The sequence below is a fragment of the Leucoraja erinacea genome, chromosome 2 (assembly GCF_028641065.1).
Source record: "Leucoraja erinacea ecotype New England chromosome 2, Leri_hhj_1, whole genome shotgun sequence".
Classification (NCBI taxonomy): Eukaryota; Metazoa; Chordata; class Chondrichthyes; order Rajiformes; family Rajidae; genus Leucoraja; species Leucoraja erinaceus.
In genome coordinates this window covers 48,377,219-48,394,107 of record NC_073378.1, presented here as the reverse complement: position 1 = coordinate 48,394,107, position 16,889 = coordinate 48,377,219, and the positions used below count along the sequence as shown (strand labels likewise).

At 41.3% G+C, this 16,889-nt stretch overlaps 1 protein-coding gene across 1 annotated transcript in view; it reads left to right on the top strand.

Moving 5' to 3' along the window:
- Positions 1-16,432, top strand: part of kcnh8 (potassium voltage-gated channel, subfamily H (eag-related), member 8) — a 104,305-nt gene extending 87,873 nt beyond the window's left edge. The window contains exon 8 of the mRNA XM_055656487.1: positions 14,723-16,432. Within this exon, the coding sequence (XP_055512462.1) occupies positions 14,723-15,430 (708 nt within the window). The 3' untranslated portion in view covers positions 15,431-16,432. The remainder of the gene's footprint in view (positions 1-14,722) is intronic.
- Positions 16,433-16,889: the final 457 nt, after the last annotated feature.

Below are 16,889 nucleotides of genomic sequence, written 5' to 3'. Positions count from 1 at the left end.
AATTGTATCCCTGCTCTATTTTCTGTAACTCTAACAGATGCTACTCCAGCAGTGTCCTATTAAACTAACAGGCTGCTCACTTCACAACTTTGCCTTTTCATTAGCGTCAACATGTCACACAGATTTGCTGAACTGTGTGCAAGTCTACCTTAGCAGTGACTGGCGCCACTATAAATTTCACACGCAAAGTCATATTTCTTTTTGTTATCTACAATGAACAGGGACGAATGTTTGTTCAAGAAGGCAGCTGGACTAGAACAATGATCATTGATACGTTTAGCAGAGACCAAAAAATAGGTACCACAGAACAACAGATAACATTCAGAGCTCAACCTTGCATTTGATTTAGTTACATTAAAAATACATTTGTGTAATTGTCAACAAGGGGAATAAAACTACAGAATAGAAGTGATAGAGCTAGGAAACTATACGTTTCTTCAATAAAAGCTTCAATGGCAAAATGTAATTTCAAATCCCTCAGTAGATTTTATTGTGAAGGTGACATTTGATAATGAAACTACCCGTGGAATCAAAACTCCAATTAAGTCAAATCATGTGTAACTCTGTGGTATACAACAAGCACATTTAAAAAGAAGCATGACAGTGCTAGAAATTAGCAAGCAGCCCAGTTTTTTTTTTGGAAATGTTCTTGAGTGATTTTACATCTGTGATTAAACTGTAGCCTGCACTGCAGTACTTTTTCTTGGCTTTTTCAAATGTGGAAATAATTGTTTTCCCAGTTATAATATCACCACCCTTACTTTAAATGGCAAACACTAAAAGCAGTGTTTTTTCTTTGCAAATGAACACATACCAGCATCTTTAAACGGTTGAAAACGACATTAATGTACAGCAGCCAACACTGTTGCGTGCGTTTTTAATAACAAAAAATATATTGACTCAAAGAATCTATGGGATTAGGGATATGAATGCTTGGTCAATGTGTATGACAGTTCGTACAATGTTTCCCCTCTAGGCAACTGCCCAAGTTAAATATTCTGTCCCCAGAAGAGAAATAGTAAGGAGATTAGAAGGATTAATAAAAGTGTATGATATAACTCATAATCAGTATGAAGAATAATAAAAGGCACTTTTATAACCGTAAACTATTAAGAAAATGTGGCAATAAGAGCACAAGATGAGCTAGATGGTCAGAATCTTTAGTAAAGATAGGAGTGCTGGGGTAGTGATGGAGACAGATAAGATAGTGGCATTTAAGGCGATTTCAGATAGGCAAATTGGGTTGTTTTAGGTTTTTTTTCATGATTTAATGTATTATTAAGGTCATGCTTATATGCCAGCCATGGCTGCCATAAAGTTGAGGAGGTGAGTGTGAGTTGCATCCAAATGCTCGGTTTAGCATGACCGAGTTCTGCCCCTGGACTCTGTGCTGAGTCCAAGAGAATCAGGAGATCGGATTCACCAACGCCATGACCTCCAGCTCGTTCCTCAGTTCATGTTCATAAGACATAGGAGCAGAGTTAGGCCATTCAGCCTATGGGTTCAGCTCTGTCATTCAATCATGGTTGATCTATCTATCCCTCTCATCCCATTCACCTGCTTTCTCCCAGTAATGTTTGACATGCTTTCCAATCTTGTATCTATCAATCTCTGCTTTAAAAATGGCCTCCACAGCCATCTGAGGCAATCCATTCCAAAGATTCATCACCCTCTTGCCAAAGAAATTTCTCCTCATCTCCTTTCTAAAGCTACGTCCTTTTATTCTGAGGCTGCGCCCTCTGGTCCTCGATGCTCCCACTAGTGGAAACATCCTCTGCACATCCATTCTACCTAGGCCTTTCATTATACGGTAAGTTTCAATGAGTTCCTCACTCATTCTTCTAAACTCCAGTCCAGAGCCATCAAATGATCATTATATGTTTATCCAATCATCCCTGGGATTATTCTCATAAACCTCCTCTGGGCCCCTTCCAATGCCAGCACACCCTTCCTCAGGTATAGGGCCCAAAACTGCTCACAATACTCCAAACGCAATCTGACCAGTGCACTACGAAGGCCTAGCAATGCATCCCAGTTTTAATATTCTAGTCCTCTCGAAATGAATGCTAACATTGTACTTGGCTTCATCACTACTGATGCAACAAGCAAACTAACCTTTTGGGAATCCTGTACCAGCATTTCCAAGTACCTTTGCACTGTAGATTTATAAATCCTACCCCATTTAGAAAATAGTCTATACCTTTATTCCTACCACCAAAGTGCATGACCCCAAACTTTGCTTTGCTGTATTACACCTGCCACTTCGTAGCCCACTCACCCAACCTTCTTCAGACTCCTTGTTTCCTCTACACTACTTGGCCTTTGTAACTTTGTAACATCCATAAACTTGGTACAAAGCCATCAATTCCATCATACAAATCATTAATATATAACATGAAAAGTCGCTGACCTAACACTGACCCCTGCGGAACATCACTAGTCACTGGCAGCCAACCAGAAAAAGCTCCTTTCATTCCCACTCTTTGACTTCTGCCAATCAGCCAATCTTCTATCCATGCTAGTATCTAATAGCATGGGCTCCCATCTTGTTTAGCAGCCTTGCATGTGGCATCTTATCAAATATCTTCTGAAAATCCAAGTAAACAACATCATCAACTCTACTTTGTCCATCCTGTCCATCCATCTCCTCAAAAACTACAACAGATTCATCAGGCAAGATCCCCCCCCCCCCCTTCACAAATCCAAGCTGATTTCAGCATATTTTCCGCTTTCATGTGCTTCTGTACTCGGAAATCTCATCCTTAATTATGGACTCTAAAATCTTATCAACCACTGATGTCAGTCTAACCGCACCATAGTAATGCCCTTTTTCCTGGCTTCTTTCTTGAACAGTGGAGTAATATTTGCAATTTTCCAGTCCTCTGGAACCATTCCTAATTCTATTGGTTCTTAAAAGATCACCACTAATGCCGGCACAATCACTATAGCTACCTTTTTCAAAATCTTGGCGTGTAATCCATCAGGTCCCGGAGTCTTACCCACCTTCATACCTCACTCTCTTGAATTCCTGGCATGTTGCTGATGTCTTCCACTGTGAAGACGGATGCAAAAAATGGATTTCTCATTCCCCATTATCACTTCTCCAGCATAATCCCCCAGCGGTCCAATGTCCACTCTTGCTTACTCGTTATATATCTACATAAACGTTTGGTATCCTTTTTTATATTACTCCACAGCTTACTTTGTATTTGCCTTCTGTTGGTTTTTAAAAGCTTCCAAATCCTCTGGCTTCCTACTAACCTTTTTTAATATCATATGCCTTCTCCTTTACTTTTATGCTTTCTTTGACTTCCTGGACTTCCTTTGTCAACCACGGTCACCTCATTCTTCACTTAGAATATTTCGTCCTCTTTGGGATGAAAAGATCTTGCGTCTTCCAAATTATTCCAAGATACTATTGCCATTGCTGCTCCACAGTCATTCTTGGTACGGTCCCTTTCCAATCAACTTTAGCCAGCTGCTACCTCATGCCCCTATAGTTTCCGTTACTCAACAGTAATACCGACACATCTGATTTCCACTTTTACGTAATGCTGAAGTCAGCGTCACAATGCCCAATAATGGTAGTCAGAAGTATTGTGACCCAGACAATGCAACTGGTTGATGGTTCTCCATAAAATCATTAGCTAGAGAGCAGCATAACTTGTACCCAACATCCGAACTGTCTAGATTTTACATGAATAATTTACAAAGCAGATGCACTGATCTTTATTCATAATGCTCGAGCATGACAATATCCAGGGTGGACAATTTTTATGATCACAATGCAATTGTGTGTTTAAAAAAAAGTGACGGAGGATCTCATAAGGCCAGGCAGCATCTGTGGATGGAAATGCTCTCAAATCCGAAGAAGGGTTCCGACCTGAAATATCATCTGTCCATTTCCCTCCACAGATTCAGCTTGACCCATTGAGTTCCCCCAGCAGCTTTTTGCTCCAGATTCCAGCACCTGTGGTCTCTTGTATTTCCATGTAATTGTCCATGTGATGGATTCTATTCTCAGAGCTCCTTATACTATCAATTGCTGAGTAAGTTGGAGACGTTAAATGTATTAGTAGGATAGCTTTGTGGTTCATTTGCCCTTATGTTCAAGCATCATAGTTGGAGAATGTCCTTACAGGGCAAAACTGTCTGTATGTGACATTGTATAACTGGTAATTCGATAAATGTACGATATTAATTATTTAATAAATAAGCACTGTGAGAACAAAACATTGTGTGATTAATGTGGCAGTTTGAGCAATACTGCTACTTTGCTTTTAGGTTAACTCCAACAAAAGGTCAATATTAGACTTCCATCTTAATCCTTTAAGTGCCAAGATAGTCTGAAATTTTTCATATTTTGATTTTGGAGTCAGGACAGGTTTAAATATGGATCCTTCGAAGGTTTAATTAGTTAAATGGAAAATCTTAAATTTTAGGAGTTATGTTATGTTGATCTGATTGCCATCAATCCTGAAATTTGCCCTCTACCAAAGTCCAACAGTTTGAGGCAAAGTACCATTAGTCTCGGATTCATCCAAAAACCTGACGACAGAAGCGGATGAGAAATGAGCTCTGTCTCTTCACGCCAAGACTTGTAGATAAACGGATGCATTCAGCTGTATCCATTCTTCAAAGCGGCTGGAATTTCACCTTGATAATTCCTACTACTCAATGTGTTCATGGCTGATTATCCACAATCAGTACCCCCTTCCTGCCATCTTCCCATATCCCTTGAGTCCCGCTATCTAACTCTCTTTAGAATGCATCCAGTGAATCGGCCTCCACTGCCTTCTGAGGCAGAGAATTCCACAAATTCACAACTCTCGGGGTGAGAACATTTCCTCATCTCAGTTCTAAATGGCCTGCCACTTATTCTTAAACTGTGGGCCCTGGTTCTGGACTCCCCCAACATCGGGAACATGTTTCCTGCATCTAGCATGTCCAATCCCTTAATAATTTTACATGTTTCTTTAAGAATCCTCTCATCCTTCTAAATCCCAGTGAAAACAAGACCAGTCGTTACATTCTTTCATCAAATGACAGTCCCACAATCCTGGGAATTAACCTTGTGAACCTACCCTGCACTCCCTCAACAGGAAGAATATCCTTCCTCAAATTAGGAGACCAAAACTGCACTCAATACTCCAGGTGTGGTCTCACCATGGCCCTGTGCATCTGCAGAAGGACCTCTTTGCTTCTATGCTTAACTCCTTTCGTTATGAAGGCCAACATGCCATTAACTTTCTTCACTGCCTGCCGTACCTGCATGCTTACTTTCCGTGACTGATGTACAAGGATATCCAGATCTTGTTGCACTTTCCTTTTTCCTAACCTGATACCATTCAGATAATAATTTGCTTCCCTGTTCTTGCCATCAAAGTGGATAACCTGACATTTATCCACATTATACTGCATCTGCCATGCATCTGCCCACTCACCCAACCTGTCCAAGTCACCCTGCATTCTCAAAGCATCCTCTTCATAGATCACACTGCCACACAGCGGTCCTTCTCCCAACTGAAAAGCAAAACTGTGAAGGATGATTGTTGTGTAGTTTAGGTTGTTGAATAAATTTGGAAAATTATCTGAAGCAGCAGTAGCTCTGCAGGTCTCCGTGCTCAGCTGTATGCAGAACAGATGGAAACCAAAGGGCACATTTCCAAAGGATTTACAAAGTCACATGAAAATTTCCAAGTTGTATTTTTTGGACTTCTTTTTGTGAATTCTCTCGAATTGTATTTGCTTTCGTGGTATGTTATGAAAGATCTGAGCTCTTGTGCTTTGTAACAAGTTGGTTAATTAAGGGATAAAATGTAAAAGTACAAATATTAAGTTTAGTTTAGTTTATTATTTAGTTTTGTTCAATATATTATAATGACACGTACCGAGGTACAGTGAATAGCTTTTTGTTGCGAGCTATCCAGTCAAAGAAAATACTTTACATAATTGCAATCAAGCCGTCCACAGTGTACAGACAAAGGATACAATATTTAGTGCAAGATAAAGTCCGATTAAAAATAGTTCAAAGTTCTACAATGAGATAGACGGGAGATCAGGACAGTACCCAAGCGGGTGAGAAGACAGTTCAGTTGCCTGATAAAAAAACGCCCCTGAATTTGAGGTATGCATTTTCAAACTTCTGTACCTCTTGCCTGATGGGAGAGGGTAGAAGAATGAGTGAGATTGGTCCTTGATTATGCTAGTGACTGTGCCGAAGCATGAAGTGTAGATGGAGTCAATGGAAGGGAGCTTGGTTTGCGTGATGGTCTGGGTTACATCCACAAATCTCTGCAATATCTTACGGTCTTGGATGGAGCAGTTCCCAACCCATGCTGTGATGCATTCTGATAAAATGCTTTCTTATGTTATTTCACTTTTCATTGCAAGAACCAGTTGAGTACTCAGGTCGGTTCAGTTCGTTTTCAGTTCAGTTTAGTTTATTATCACGTGTACCGAGGTAAAGTGAAAGGCTTTTGTTGCATGCTATCCAGTCAGCAGAAAGACAATACATGATTACAATCAAGCTATATACAGTGTATGGTAAGGGAATAACCTTACATCATAAATGAATAACCTGTTTTGATTACATAAATATTACAAATTGGTTGAAGTACACAAGGTATCAGAGTGCTCGTACAGGAACTTATCACTTTAAGCTCCACTAACCCAGTCCACCATGGACAAGCTGGGACACTGAATGGACATGAGCTTTCATCTATATTACTAAAAGTCTGATCTTGACCACTTCCTGGTGTTCTGTATATTGATTTTATAAAGAAACGCTGCCACTTACGGCTGTGATTTTTGGCCATCTAACTCAGAATCCCCCTCCGCTGCGCAGGACAAGATGATTTTTCCCATTGATGAAAAATAAAAGAGTTATTAGTGTTTAAAAAATGTTGAGATTCTCTCTCCTGAAGGCCACGCCCCTTCTGGAGGGACTATAAAACCCGGAAGTGTTGAGCACCTCAGTCAGTCTCTGCAAGATGGGGGAGCGAGAGGGTCAGTCTGAGCTGTGAATAACACTGAACACATGTTTACTAAACTGTGAGTGGTTTTATTGGCCTGTCAGTGCCCTTAATGTGGTTTGAAAATATAGTTTGGAAATGCTAAAGTTGTGTTGCCTTGGGTTTGGAAATGCTAAAGCTGTTGTGCCTTTGGTTTGGAAATGCTAAAGCTGTGTTGCCTTTGGTTAGGAAATGCTAAAGCTGTGTTGCTTAATTAAAGTTGACTTGCCTAATTAAAGTTCCCTTGCCTAATTAAAGTTGCCTTGCCTAATTAAAATTGCCTTGCCTTCTAAATAAAAGTCTAATCTTGATCACTTCCTGTTTGCGCTTTATATTGATTTTAGAAAAAATGCTATGGCGTACGGCTGTGATTTTTGGCCACCCTACTCATAATCCCCCTCCGCTCATCAGGTGCTGAGGATTTTTACCATTGATGGAAAAATAAAAGTTATTAGTGTTTTAAAAATGTTGAGATTCTGTCTCCTGTCAATCACACCATGAAGGCCACGCCCCTTCTGGTGGGAGGGTGGAGGGACTATAAAACCCAGAAGTTTGGGCATGGCTCAGTCTCTGCAAGATGGAGGAGGGAGAGATCACGACTTGCTGTCATTAGTAGCCTTGCATCCTGCTTGAAGTGGTATGAAACTGAACTTGAATTCGGTGGCCTTGCGCTCTGTTTGAAGTGGTAAAAAAACTGCACTTGAATTTGGTGGCCTTGCACCCTGCTTGAAATGGAATTTCAAGGAATAGATATGAGTCAACTGCCAGCCCACCAGCCGTGAGTGAGTGAGCTGCCAGCACAACAGGCTTGAGTGACTGAGCCGCCAGCCCAAGAATCCATTCAGCCCACAATGTCCATACTAGCCCTCTGGAAACCAGTCCCTTCAGCCCACAACACCCATACTAGCGCTCCAGAAAGTCCCACTTAGTCTAGTTTTATTATAAATCTCCTACATTCTGCTTGATTTAAATTCAGAGAATGGTGACAGATTAAATATATGTTTATATATTACGCATTTTCCGTGATATTCCTGGGATTACTTTCTCACAAGATGCAATAATATAGGTAAGGCCAGGATGATTAGGGAAATCAATGCAAAAGTGAAGGTGTGATGAAAGGATGAGGAAATCAACACTGTTAAAAATTTGAGTATTCCCAAGCCTTTCATTAATGGATGCAGACCCAGGAACAGCTCGGTCAGAGAGTCGTTTATCTGGGATGACATATTTTAAAACTTCAGAGAAGATAACAGAGTCGACAGCATAATAGCTCAATAATTAGTATGCAGACCGATGCATGTGACAGGAACCACAGTTTCTGGCAAAAGGGAATCATCTGTAACATCCACTGACGATCTGCTTGACTTTACAATGCTGGCATCAAGTACCTGAACCATACATGTTATTGCCCATTAACTTTGATATATTGCAGTAACTTGTGTTCAGCACTGAATGGGATTTGGAATATATTTTTTTCTTTAAAACTTGGATCACTAAATCCTGTTACATTGCTTTCTTCAATGAATTGCTGCTTTTCTATATCTTTTGGGCAAGTACATGGATACGATAGGTTTAGAGAGACATGGTCCAAATGTGTGCAGATGGGACTAATGTAGATGGGGTATGTTGATCGACATGGACAAGTTGGCCTGAAGGGCCTCTTTCCACACTGTATGACTCAAGTATATATGGTCTCGGCCCGAAACATCACCCATTCCTTCTCTCCAGAGATGCTGCCTGTCTCGCTGAGTTACTACAGAATGTTGTGTCTATCTTCGGTTCAAACCAACATCTGCAGTTCCTTCCTGCACATATAATATATACTTGTTCCAGCTCACTTGCAAACCATCCTGTGCAAACTGCAATAACTAATTACAGGCAGTGCCCAAGATATAATTTTGATTTTGTTGTGTGATGCAGTGAGGGTGCATCTCTATGGATCATCATTTATTGCTAGTATAGGTGCACAGACAATACCCCAATATGCTTAGAGACATAGAAAATAGGTGCAGCAGGAGGCCATTTGGCCCTTCGAGCCTGCACCACCATTCATTGTGATCATGGCTGATCATCCACAATCGGTAACCTGTGCTTGCCTTTTCCCCACATCCCTTGATTCAACTAGCCCCTAGAGCTCTATTTAACTCTCTTTAAAATTCATCCAATGAATTGGCATATACTGGCTTCTGTGGCAAAGAATTCCACAAATTCACAAATCCGGGTGAAAACGTTTTTTCTCATCTCAGTTTTAAATGGCCTCCCTTTATTCTTAGACTGTGGCTCTTAGTTCTGGACTCCCCCATCATTAGGAACATTTTTCCTGCATTTAGCTTGTCCAGTTATTTTATTATTTTTATGTTTCTATAAGAATCCCTCTCATCCTTCTAAATTCCAGTGAATACAAGCCCAGTGTTTCCAATTTTTCCTCATATGACAGTCCCGCCATCCCAGGGATCAATCTCGTGAACTGCCTCAATAGGAAGTTTGTCCTTCCTCAAATTAAGAGGACAAAACTGCACACCAGATGTGGTCTCACCAGAGCCCTATACAACTGCAGAAGGACCTCTTTACTCCTATATTCAATCCTCTTGTTATGAAGGCCAACATGTCATGAGCTTTCTGTACTGCCTGCTTTACCTGCATGGTTACTTTCAGTGACTGGTGTACAATGACACCAGTCACTTGTGGTGTGAATTGAGGCAATTTAGGGCAGTAAACAAGCAGCAAATGGGGGCCAGGAGGATTCATTTGTCAGGCAGGAGTTAAGTGGATGAGCAAAAAAATATAGCAGTAGTGGTGTACTTGTTAGAGAGGCTTATTAAAAAGCAGAAGAAAAGGATAAGTTAGTGCAGTGCTAAGGACAGGTGCCCGGTGAAGTATGAAAAAAAGCAGAGAAGTCTTATGTTAGCAATCACTGGGAAGTTATTGTTTTTTCTTGCACTCGAGATGGATAGGAAGAATAATTCCTCTGCAATCTACTTGCCCAGTCTTCTCAACTGCTCGATAATTGGACCAGGCACCTGTCACCCATCTAAAGGAAAGGGTAGTTTATAACCAGTCCTCACTTGCTCCATGACAATCTCTGCCACAGCTTCTGAACACACAGAATGGTTTAGTTTGCTGCTTGGTGTGATATTGTCCATCCATCCCCCACCCTCCCTCCATCCCTCCCTCCCTGCACGCAGGCAAAAACACCAGGCTAGCTTCTGCAGGTGGCTGGCCATTCAAAGCTTGTGCCTGGTAGATTATGGTTCTGATAAGCTGCTGTTGTTCTGCCATTACTATACAAATTTATAATGATTATCATAATTATACACACAAGCCATACATGTCCAGCAATGAGGTGGCGTATCAGGTCAAACCGAGTACAGGGTTCATTGGTTTCAAAGGGAGTGGGATGGCTGCTTTAAAGCCTCCAGCTTTAGCATTCAATGGGTAGGGCATTGTACTAAATCAACAGTCCTGGCAACCGTTTGTAACTGGCATCCAACACTGGGATGCAGGAGGCCACCAGGGTTGGCCCTCTGTATCTGGCTGAGGTAAGCTCATGTGTGAGGGGACCCATGGATGGCAATCCTGGCCCAGCATTATCTGACCCATTAAAATCCCAGGCATCAGGGTGATTAGAAAAGAGAACAGGACAGCACAGGAACAAGCCTTTCAGCCCATGTTGCCTCTGCCATATATAATACCAAGATCAAATCATCTCATCTGCCTGCACTTAACGGAGGACTCTCCTCCTGTGTTTAAAAAAGTGCCAATCACAACTAAAACGTTATGTTAATTTATGGGAAAAAAAGCAGAAATAGACAATCATAGAACATCGAATCGCACAGAAACAAGCCCTGTGGCTCACAATATCCATGCCGAACATGATGCTAAATTAAACTAATCTCCTAATCGTACCGCTCTCTGCACAGAAAAATCCAACCTAGCAGGTAGCTTTATCAATGCCACTAGATTTTATGATTTCTGTGGAAATAAATCCATTCATTTTCTTATCTACATCATGTCATTCGTTTGATTAGTTAAACTGTCATCATCATTCATCACATAAATCTGCTGATCTGGTGTAGCATTGCTTGCAGAAAGGGAATGATGAACTATATCTTAAAATATAATTTGAGCTTTTTCTGATAGTTGTCGGTGCACAAAATGTGCACACTCCTGACTTCCAATTTACATGTTGTGGAATCCACAGATCGCAGCACCTAGATACATTAGGTATATGAAGAGGGTCCTTTCCCAATATGTCACCTGTCCATTCCCTACTCAGATGCTGTGTGACATTCTGCTCCTCGGGCACTTTGATACAGTTGTTTGAATGTGCATTCCTGTATTGAAAAGATCAGTAAATAAATATGAATGTGGGAAGTGAGGGCTAACTAAAACAATGTCCCTATGACTTTCACCAAGTTGACTTGCTGCACGTGAAAATGAAGGTTGATGGCTGCAACTTCTGCTCCAATGTCTTTTGTAGAGGAGTTAATATCAGCCACATATGGGCGGCACAATGGCGCAATGGTAGAGTTGCTGCCTTACTGCCTGTTTCCACGCTGTATCATCAACTAAACTAAATTGCACGATTAAAGTGCCCCATCCAATTTTAAGAAGGAATGGGTGTGAATAATTCAAAACATGCACAATACATTTTTTATGTATGACTGACACATAGGTATCATTGCATGCATTTCTAAACAGGTAATGATTAATGCAACGAGCAGCAAAAACAAATGGAGATCAGTAATTGGAATAGGTCAAGGGTGTACAAGATAGGTCTTATAGACAAGATAAGCTCACTTAAGGGCCTGTCCCACGATACGAGTTTACCCAAGAGCTCTCCCGAGTTTAAAAAAAAATCAAACTCATGGTAAGTACGTAGAATGTACGTAGCGGGTACGTCGGAGCTCAGGACATCTCTTAGCGGCTCGTAACGCTAATGGCAGGTACTCGGGAAACGCGGTAAGCTCGTGAAGTTTTTTCAACATGTTGAAAAATTTCCACGAGAGCCCCGAGTACCTACGAGTGGCTATTACCATAATTCTCCGAGTTCGAATCAGGGGAAACTTGAGAGAACTCTTGAATTACCTCGTACAGTGGGACAGCCCTTTAGGCCATGAGGGGAGCTAGTAACTTAAGGGCCTGTCCCACCTGGCGATTTTTTTTTTGGGCGACTGTCGGCATCATTAACTAACATATCGGGTCACCGAAAAAGTTGCGGTGTGACGCGGTGGTGACGGAGCGTGATGCGCCATGACGCGACGACGTATTGAAGCGCGGTGTTTCCTCAAGTGTTGCAACATTTTTTTGTCGCCGCTGGATTTTGAAATGTGCTAAATCTTTCGCCGACCCTGATATGTCAGTCAGTGATGCCAGCAGTCACCAAAAAAATCGCCAAGTGGGACAGACCCTTAAAGGAAGAATTGAGTCTGGAGCCCAGCTCTTTCGTAGAGAGAAACTTACAAAGTTTGGCTCAGGGAGCTATAGTATTTCCTTCACTAGTGAACAGACAATAATATGTAGTGTGCTCTAGGTCGCAAATATACTGTAACTAAGGTAACTAGAGAGAAACCAATGTGCTCATCTTTGTGTGGCGTCGCAGATGGTCATGGTAATCTATGAATATCTTTCCTAATAAATATTTACTGTGGAGAAAGACATGAAGACTTGAGAACTTTGGAAAGTTAATGGTGAAGTCTGGACAGTCTTTATTACAGTCAAGGAGGTTGTGGATGCCATAAGACATGAAGGTCGATAAATCTTCCAGGCCTGATCAAGAAGATGGAGGGGTATCAACAATATAGTTGGATAGTGAAGCTGAGCTTTCAATTGATTTGCATGTTGGTCTTGCAGATGTTATGGTTCAAATGGTTATGATCTACTGGAAGACTTAATCAATCAATCAATCAATCAATCAATCAATCAATCATCAAAACCTTTAAAAAAAAAACGTTGCACTTTCTTGAAACGGAGAAATTTGAAGGGTGATGGGGAACAAGTATTTGGATAACTCCCTCAAAGAGCTAATCCAGCTACAATGAAACTCGAAGATAGGCACAAAAACTTGGAGTAACTCAGCGGGACAAACAGCATCTCTGGAGAAAAGAAATGGGTGACGTTTTGGCTCAAGATCCTTCTTCAGACTGAGTTATTTGACTTTCTCAACTAGTTTCCCAGCACTACTGGTTGTGGATTGATTTAGCTGGTCTTATTTGCATTAGTAAATAAATTTGTCCACCTTAGTTTAGTTTAGAGATACGACGTGGAAACCAGGCCGACCGTGTCCATGCCGACCATTGATCACTCGCACACGAGTTCTATGTTATCCATCTTTTGCATCCCTCACACTAGGGTCAAATTACAGAAACCAATGAACCTACAAACCTGCACCTCTTTGAATGTGGGAGAAATCCGGATCACCCAGGGAAAATCCACACGGTCACAGGGAGAACGTACAAACTCTGCACAGACAGCACCCATAGTCCTCATCGAATTCGGGTCTCTGGGGCTGTGAGGCAGCAGCTCTACCACTGCACCACTGTGCTGCATATCGCTCATCCAGATTGTGGTTCCATTTATCTGCCTTTAGTCTATAATCCCTTGATAACCCTTTTCTCATTAAAACCTGTGAAAGTAATGTATACTTGAAGCAGATCTGGCCTCATCCCTGCTGTTTTCCTATTTACATGAACATTTTCAGTCATGTTCAGTTAAATCCATCGAAGAAAACCCCTGCATCACATCAAAATTAGAGATGCAAGAAGTTGCAGATGCTGGAATCATGAACAAAACACAAAGTGATGGAGGAACGCAGCTGGCCAGGCAGTATCTGGGGAGGGAATGGGCAGGTGACGTTGTCTGGCCTGTAGCACGGTCGCCACTTGATAATCTGTGTCTATTCCCTCCACAGATGCTGCCTGACCCACTGAATTCCTCTAACACCTTTGCTCAAGATTCCAGCGGCCATAAATCCTTGTGTCGCCATTTTACTATAACACTGGAAATCTCGTCAAAGTATGCCCATTTTGAAGTTCTCTCCGATGGGGATTCTGTGAGACCCACTCTCACTGCTCCCTCTCTGTGTTCCTGCTGCTATTCAACTATGTTCTGACCCAGTTTAGCTACTACAGTCAAGTGTCAAGGGTGTTTAATTGTCATATGATGAGGGATAAGGGAACAACAAAATTCTTACTAGCCGCAGCGCAATGGGCCTGTAAACGCAATACTTATAGATAACATATCATAAACAAAGAAAAAGTGTTAACTCGGCATTTGCCTCCACTGCTATCTTGTCCCACATGGCTTCCAGTCTGAATAAGGGTCCTGACCCGAAATGCCACTTGTTCATTCCCTTGACAGATGCTATCTGACCCACTTACTCCAGCATTTTGTATCGAACTTCACAAAAAAAAAAAATTCATCCAAAGGTAGTACAGATTTCACTTAGCACAGCGGAGAGATAGGTTGCAGATAAGTAAAATCTGCAACATTCTTAATGTGCACATCTAATTAGCCCCAAGGGTGTTTATTTCCTCAGCAGAATACAGAAACCTTGGTCAAGTTTGTCAAGAAGAGCAGAGACTGGGAACTGAAGTTGCAAACGCACGCACTAACAAGAAAAATCACGAAATAATTTATATTTTTTTCCAATTTGATTGACATTCTGTGGGTTAATATAGTAATGTGGTGTTTCACTTACTTTTTAACAGATGAGTAACCTGACTCAAGAAGTGTCCCAATTAGGCAAGGGCCTACACAATGTCATGCATCTTTTGGAAGGCCTCGTGGCAGCACAAAACAACACACCTTTGTGGCCTGCTCATGGAGCTCAGTTGGCTTCTACAATGGATAACTTGAAAACAAGACAGGATTGGATGTCACATCAACCTTGTTTCCATATGCAGAGAGGGACAGCACCCTGCACCATGGCCAACCCATCACAGAGCATGACCACATCAGCCAGGTGGTCTTTGGATCCAGGTAACCAGTGTTACAATATTCAAGGACAAGGAATACCTTTGCACAGAACAATGGAAGATGACCATCACCACATCTTGTCTACATCAGCCCATTCTCACCAGTGCAACTCTCCCCAGGTCGATTACCTGCCAGCAGTAAGAGGTGTATCTCCGTTTTCTGATGCCACGCTAACACCCCTTCAGTCCATTTCAGTAACCCTATCATCTTCGGCGAGTTCATCTCCAGATAGATCAAACCCACTGGTGTTTCCTTGTCCGTCCCAAGAAAGCAGTGCCTCCAACCTGGGCCCAGTCAGTTCATCAGACCTTGGAAACTCACCAGAATCCTGGGAACTCGAGGGGATGATAGGTATCTCGCTATCTAATATATCAACTTCACAGGCAGAAATTGTGACAGGTAGGCACACATTCAAGGATGACAGCGCAATTGACGTGTAAAGATAACTTTGCATTGATGAGCAGGTACTGAAAAACATGACCTTCAATTGCCACTTATAATTATAGTACTGTTGCGTTAGTGCTTTCTCCCTCTGCATTCCGCTGATGTTGCAGAGGTAAAAGTCGCACAATATAACTTCAGGGCAATGCCAGGAATGAAACTTTATGTGAAATAAACTGATAAATATATAACAGATCAATCTTCACTGGAGAAACTGCGAGCGAACTGTTTTCAGGAGCATGCTTATGAATCTCTGACTTTACGAGCACAAACCTCATTTACGTGCCTGGCCTGCAAGCCCCTTGGCTGATCCGAGACCCTTGCTGCCAAAGGACAGCTGGAAATCAAGGGCAAAGGAATACAAATGGCTTTTTGTGGCAGAGGTAATCCTTCCACAAAGCAAAGGGTTTTGTTTAAATTCTCTACTGAAACATCCCAGATGGATATGAATTGGATGGTTTACTCTGGGAGGTCGGCTATCCTGCTGGTTCATTTCTCTGTGCTGCTGCGGCACTGGGACAATTATCACTGCATGCTGTCTCCGAGACAATCAGCCAACTGCAGCTGGTGGCAGAAGGTTAGCTGCCACACATTGTATCATGTAAATCAATTTGTTCAATTATTTATCAAAAAAAAGACTATTTTTATACATTTGGTATGAAAACTGTATTTATGTCAGATGTTTATAATGGCAAACTTTTTGTGGCAAAGCTTGAAGCGAAATTCAATGCATTACAGAAATCCTATTTATGATGTTAGCTCAGAAATAATTGAGTAAAAAAGATTATCTAAGGCACTGTAGTTAAAACAATAAATACAATTAGATTATGTAGAATGGACTGCATGCTATCAAATATGAATGTATCTGCGGTGATCAATTATAATAACTAAAACTAATTGAGAATGATACTTATTTATTATTTATATTTCAATAAATCGTTGTAGGGAATGTCAGAAACACACCATGTAATCCCAGAAATAGGTGCAATAATATAGAAAAGCTCTCCAACTTTAAAGTTATTTCATGTTCTTTTGAATTTACAATTTAATAAAAAATAACATGATAACTTCTTGCGAGGTCTCGTACAAATGGTTTGTACTTTTGGATAGTGTGCCAGTAGAAGATATTTCTAAATGGATCATTAACACAGCCCCAGTTGCTTTGTCAGCAGCCCGCCAGAGTCCCATTCAGCAGAAGAGATTCATGTGGGAGTACTAGCCTCGGATTGCATTCACTGTCTCTTTCATCCAAGGTCGCCATGTTCAACCAGATTGATAGCTCCTGACTGGGAAAAGTACCAAGTTGACAATTTAGAGACCACAATTGTTCGACAGCTAAAAAACGACCCAATAAATTCGATCATACCTGCAAAAGCATGGTCAGGTACAGGGCATGCACTGCAAGCATTTGGGAAGAAATTATGTGAAATTGTTGCTGGAAACTCATTATTATATTCA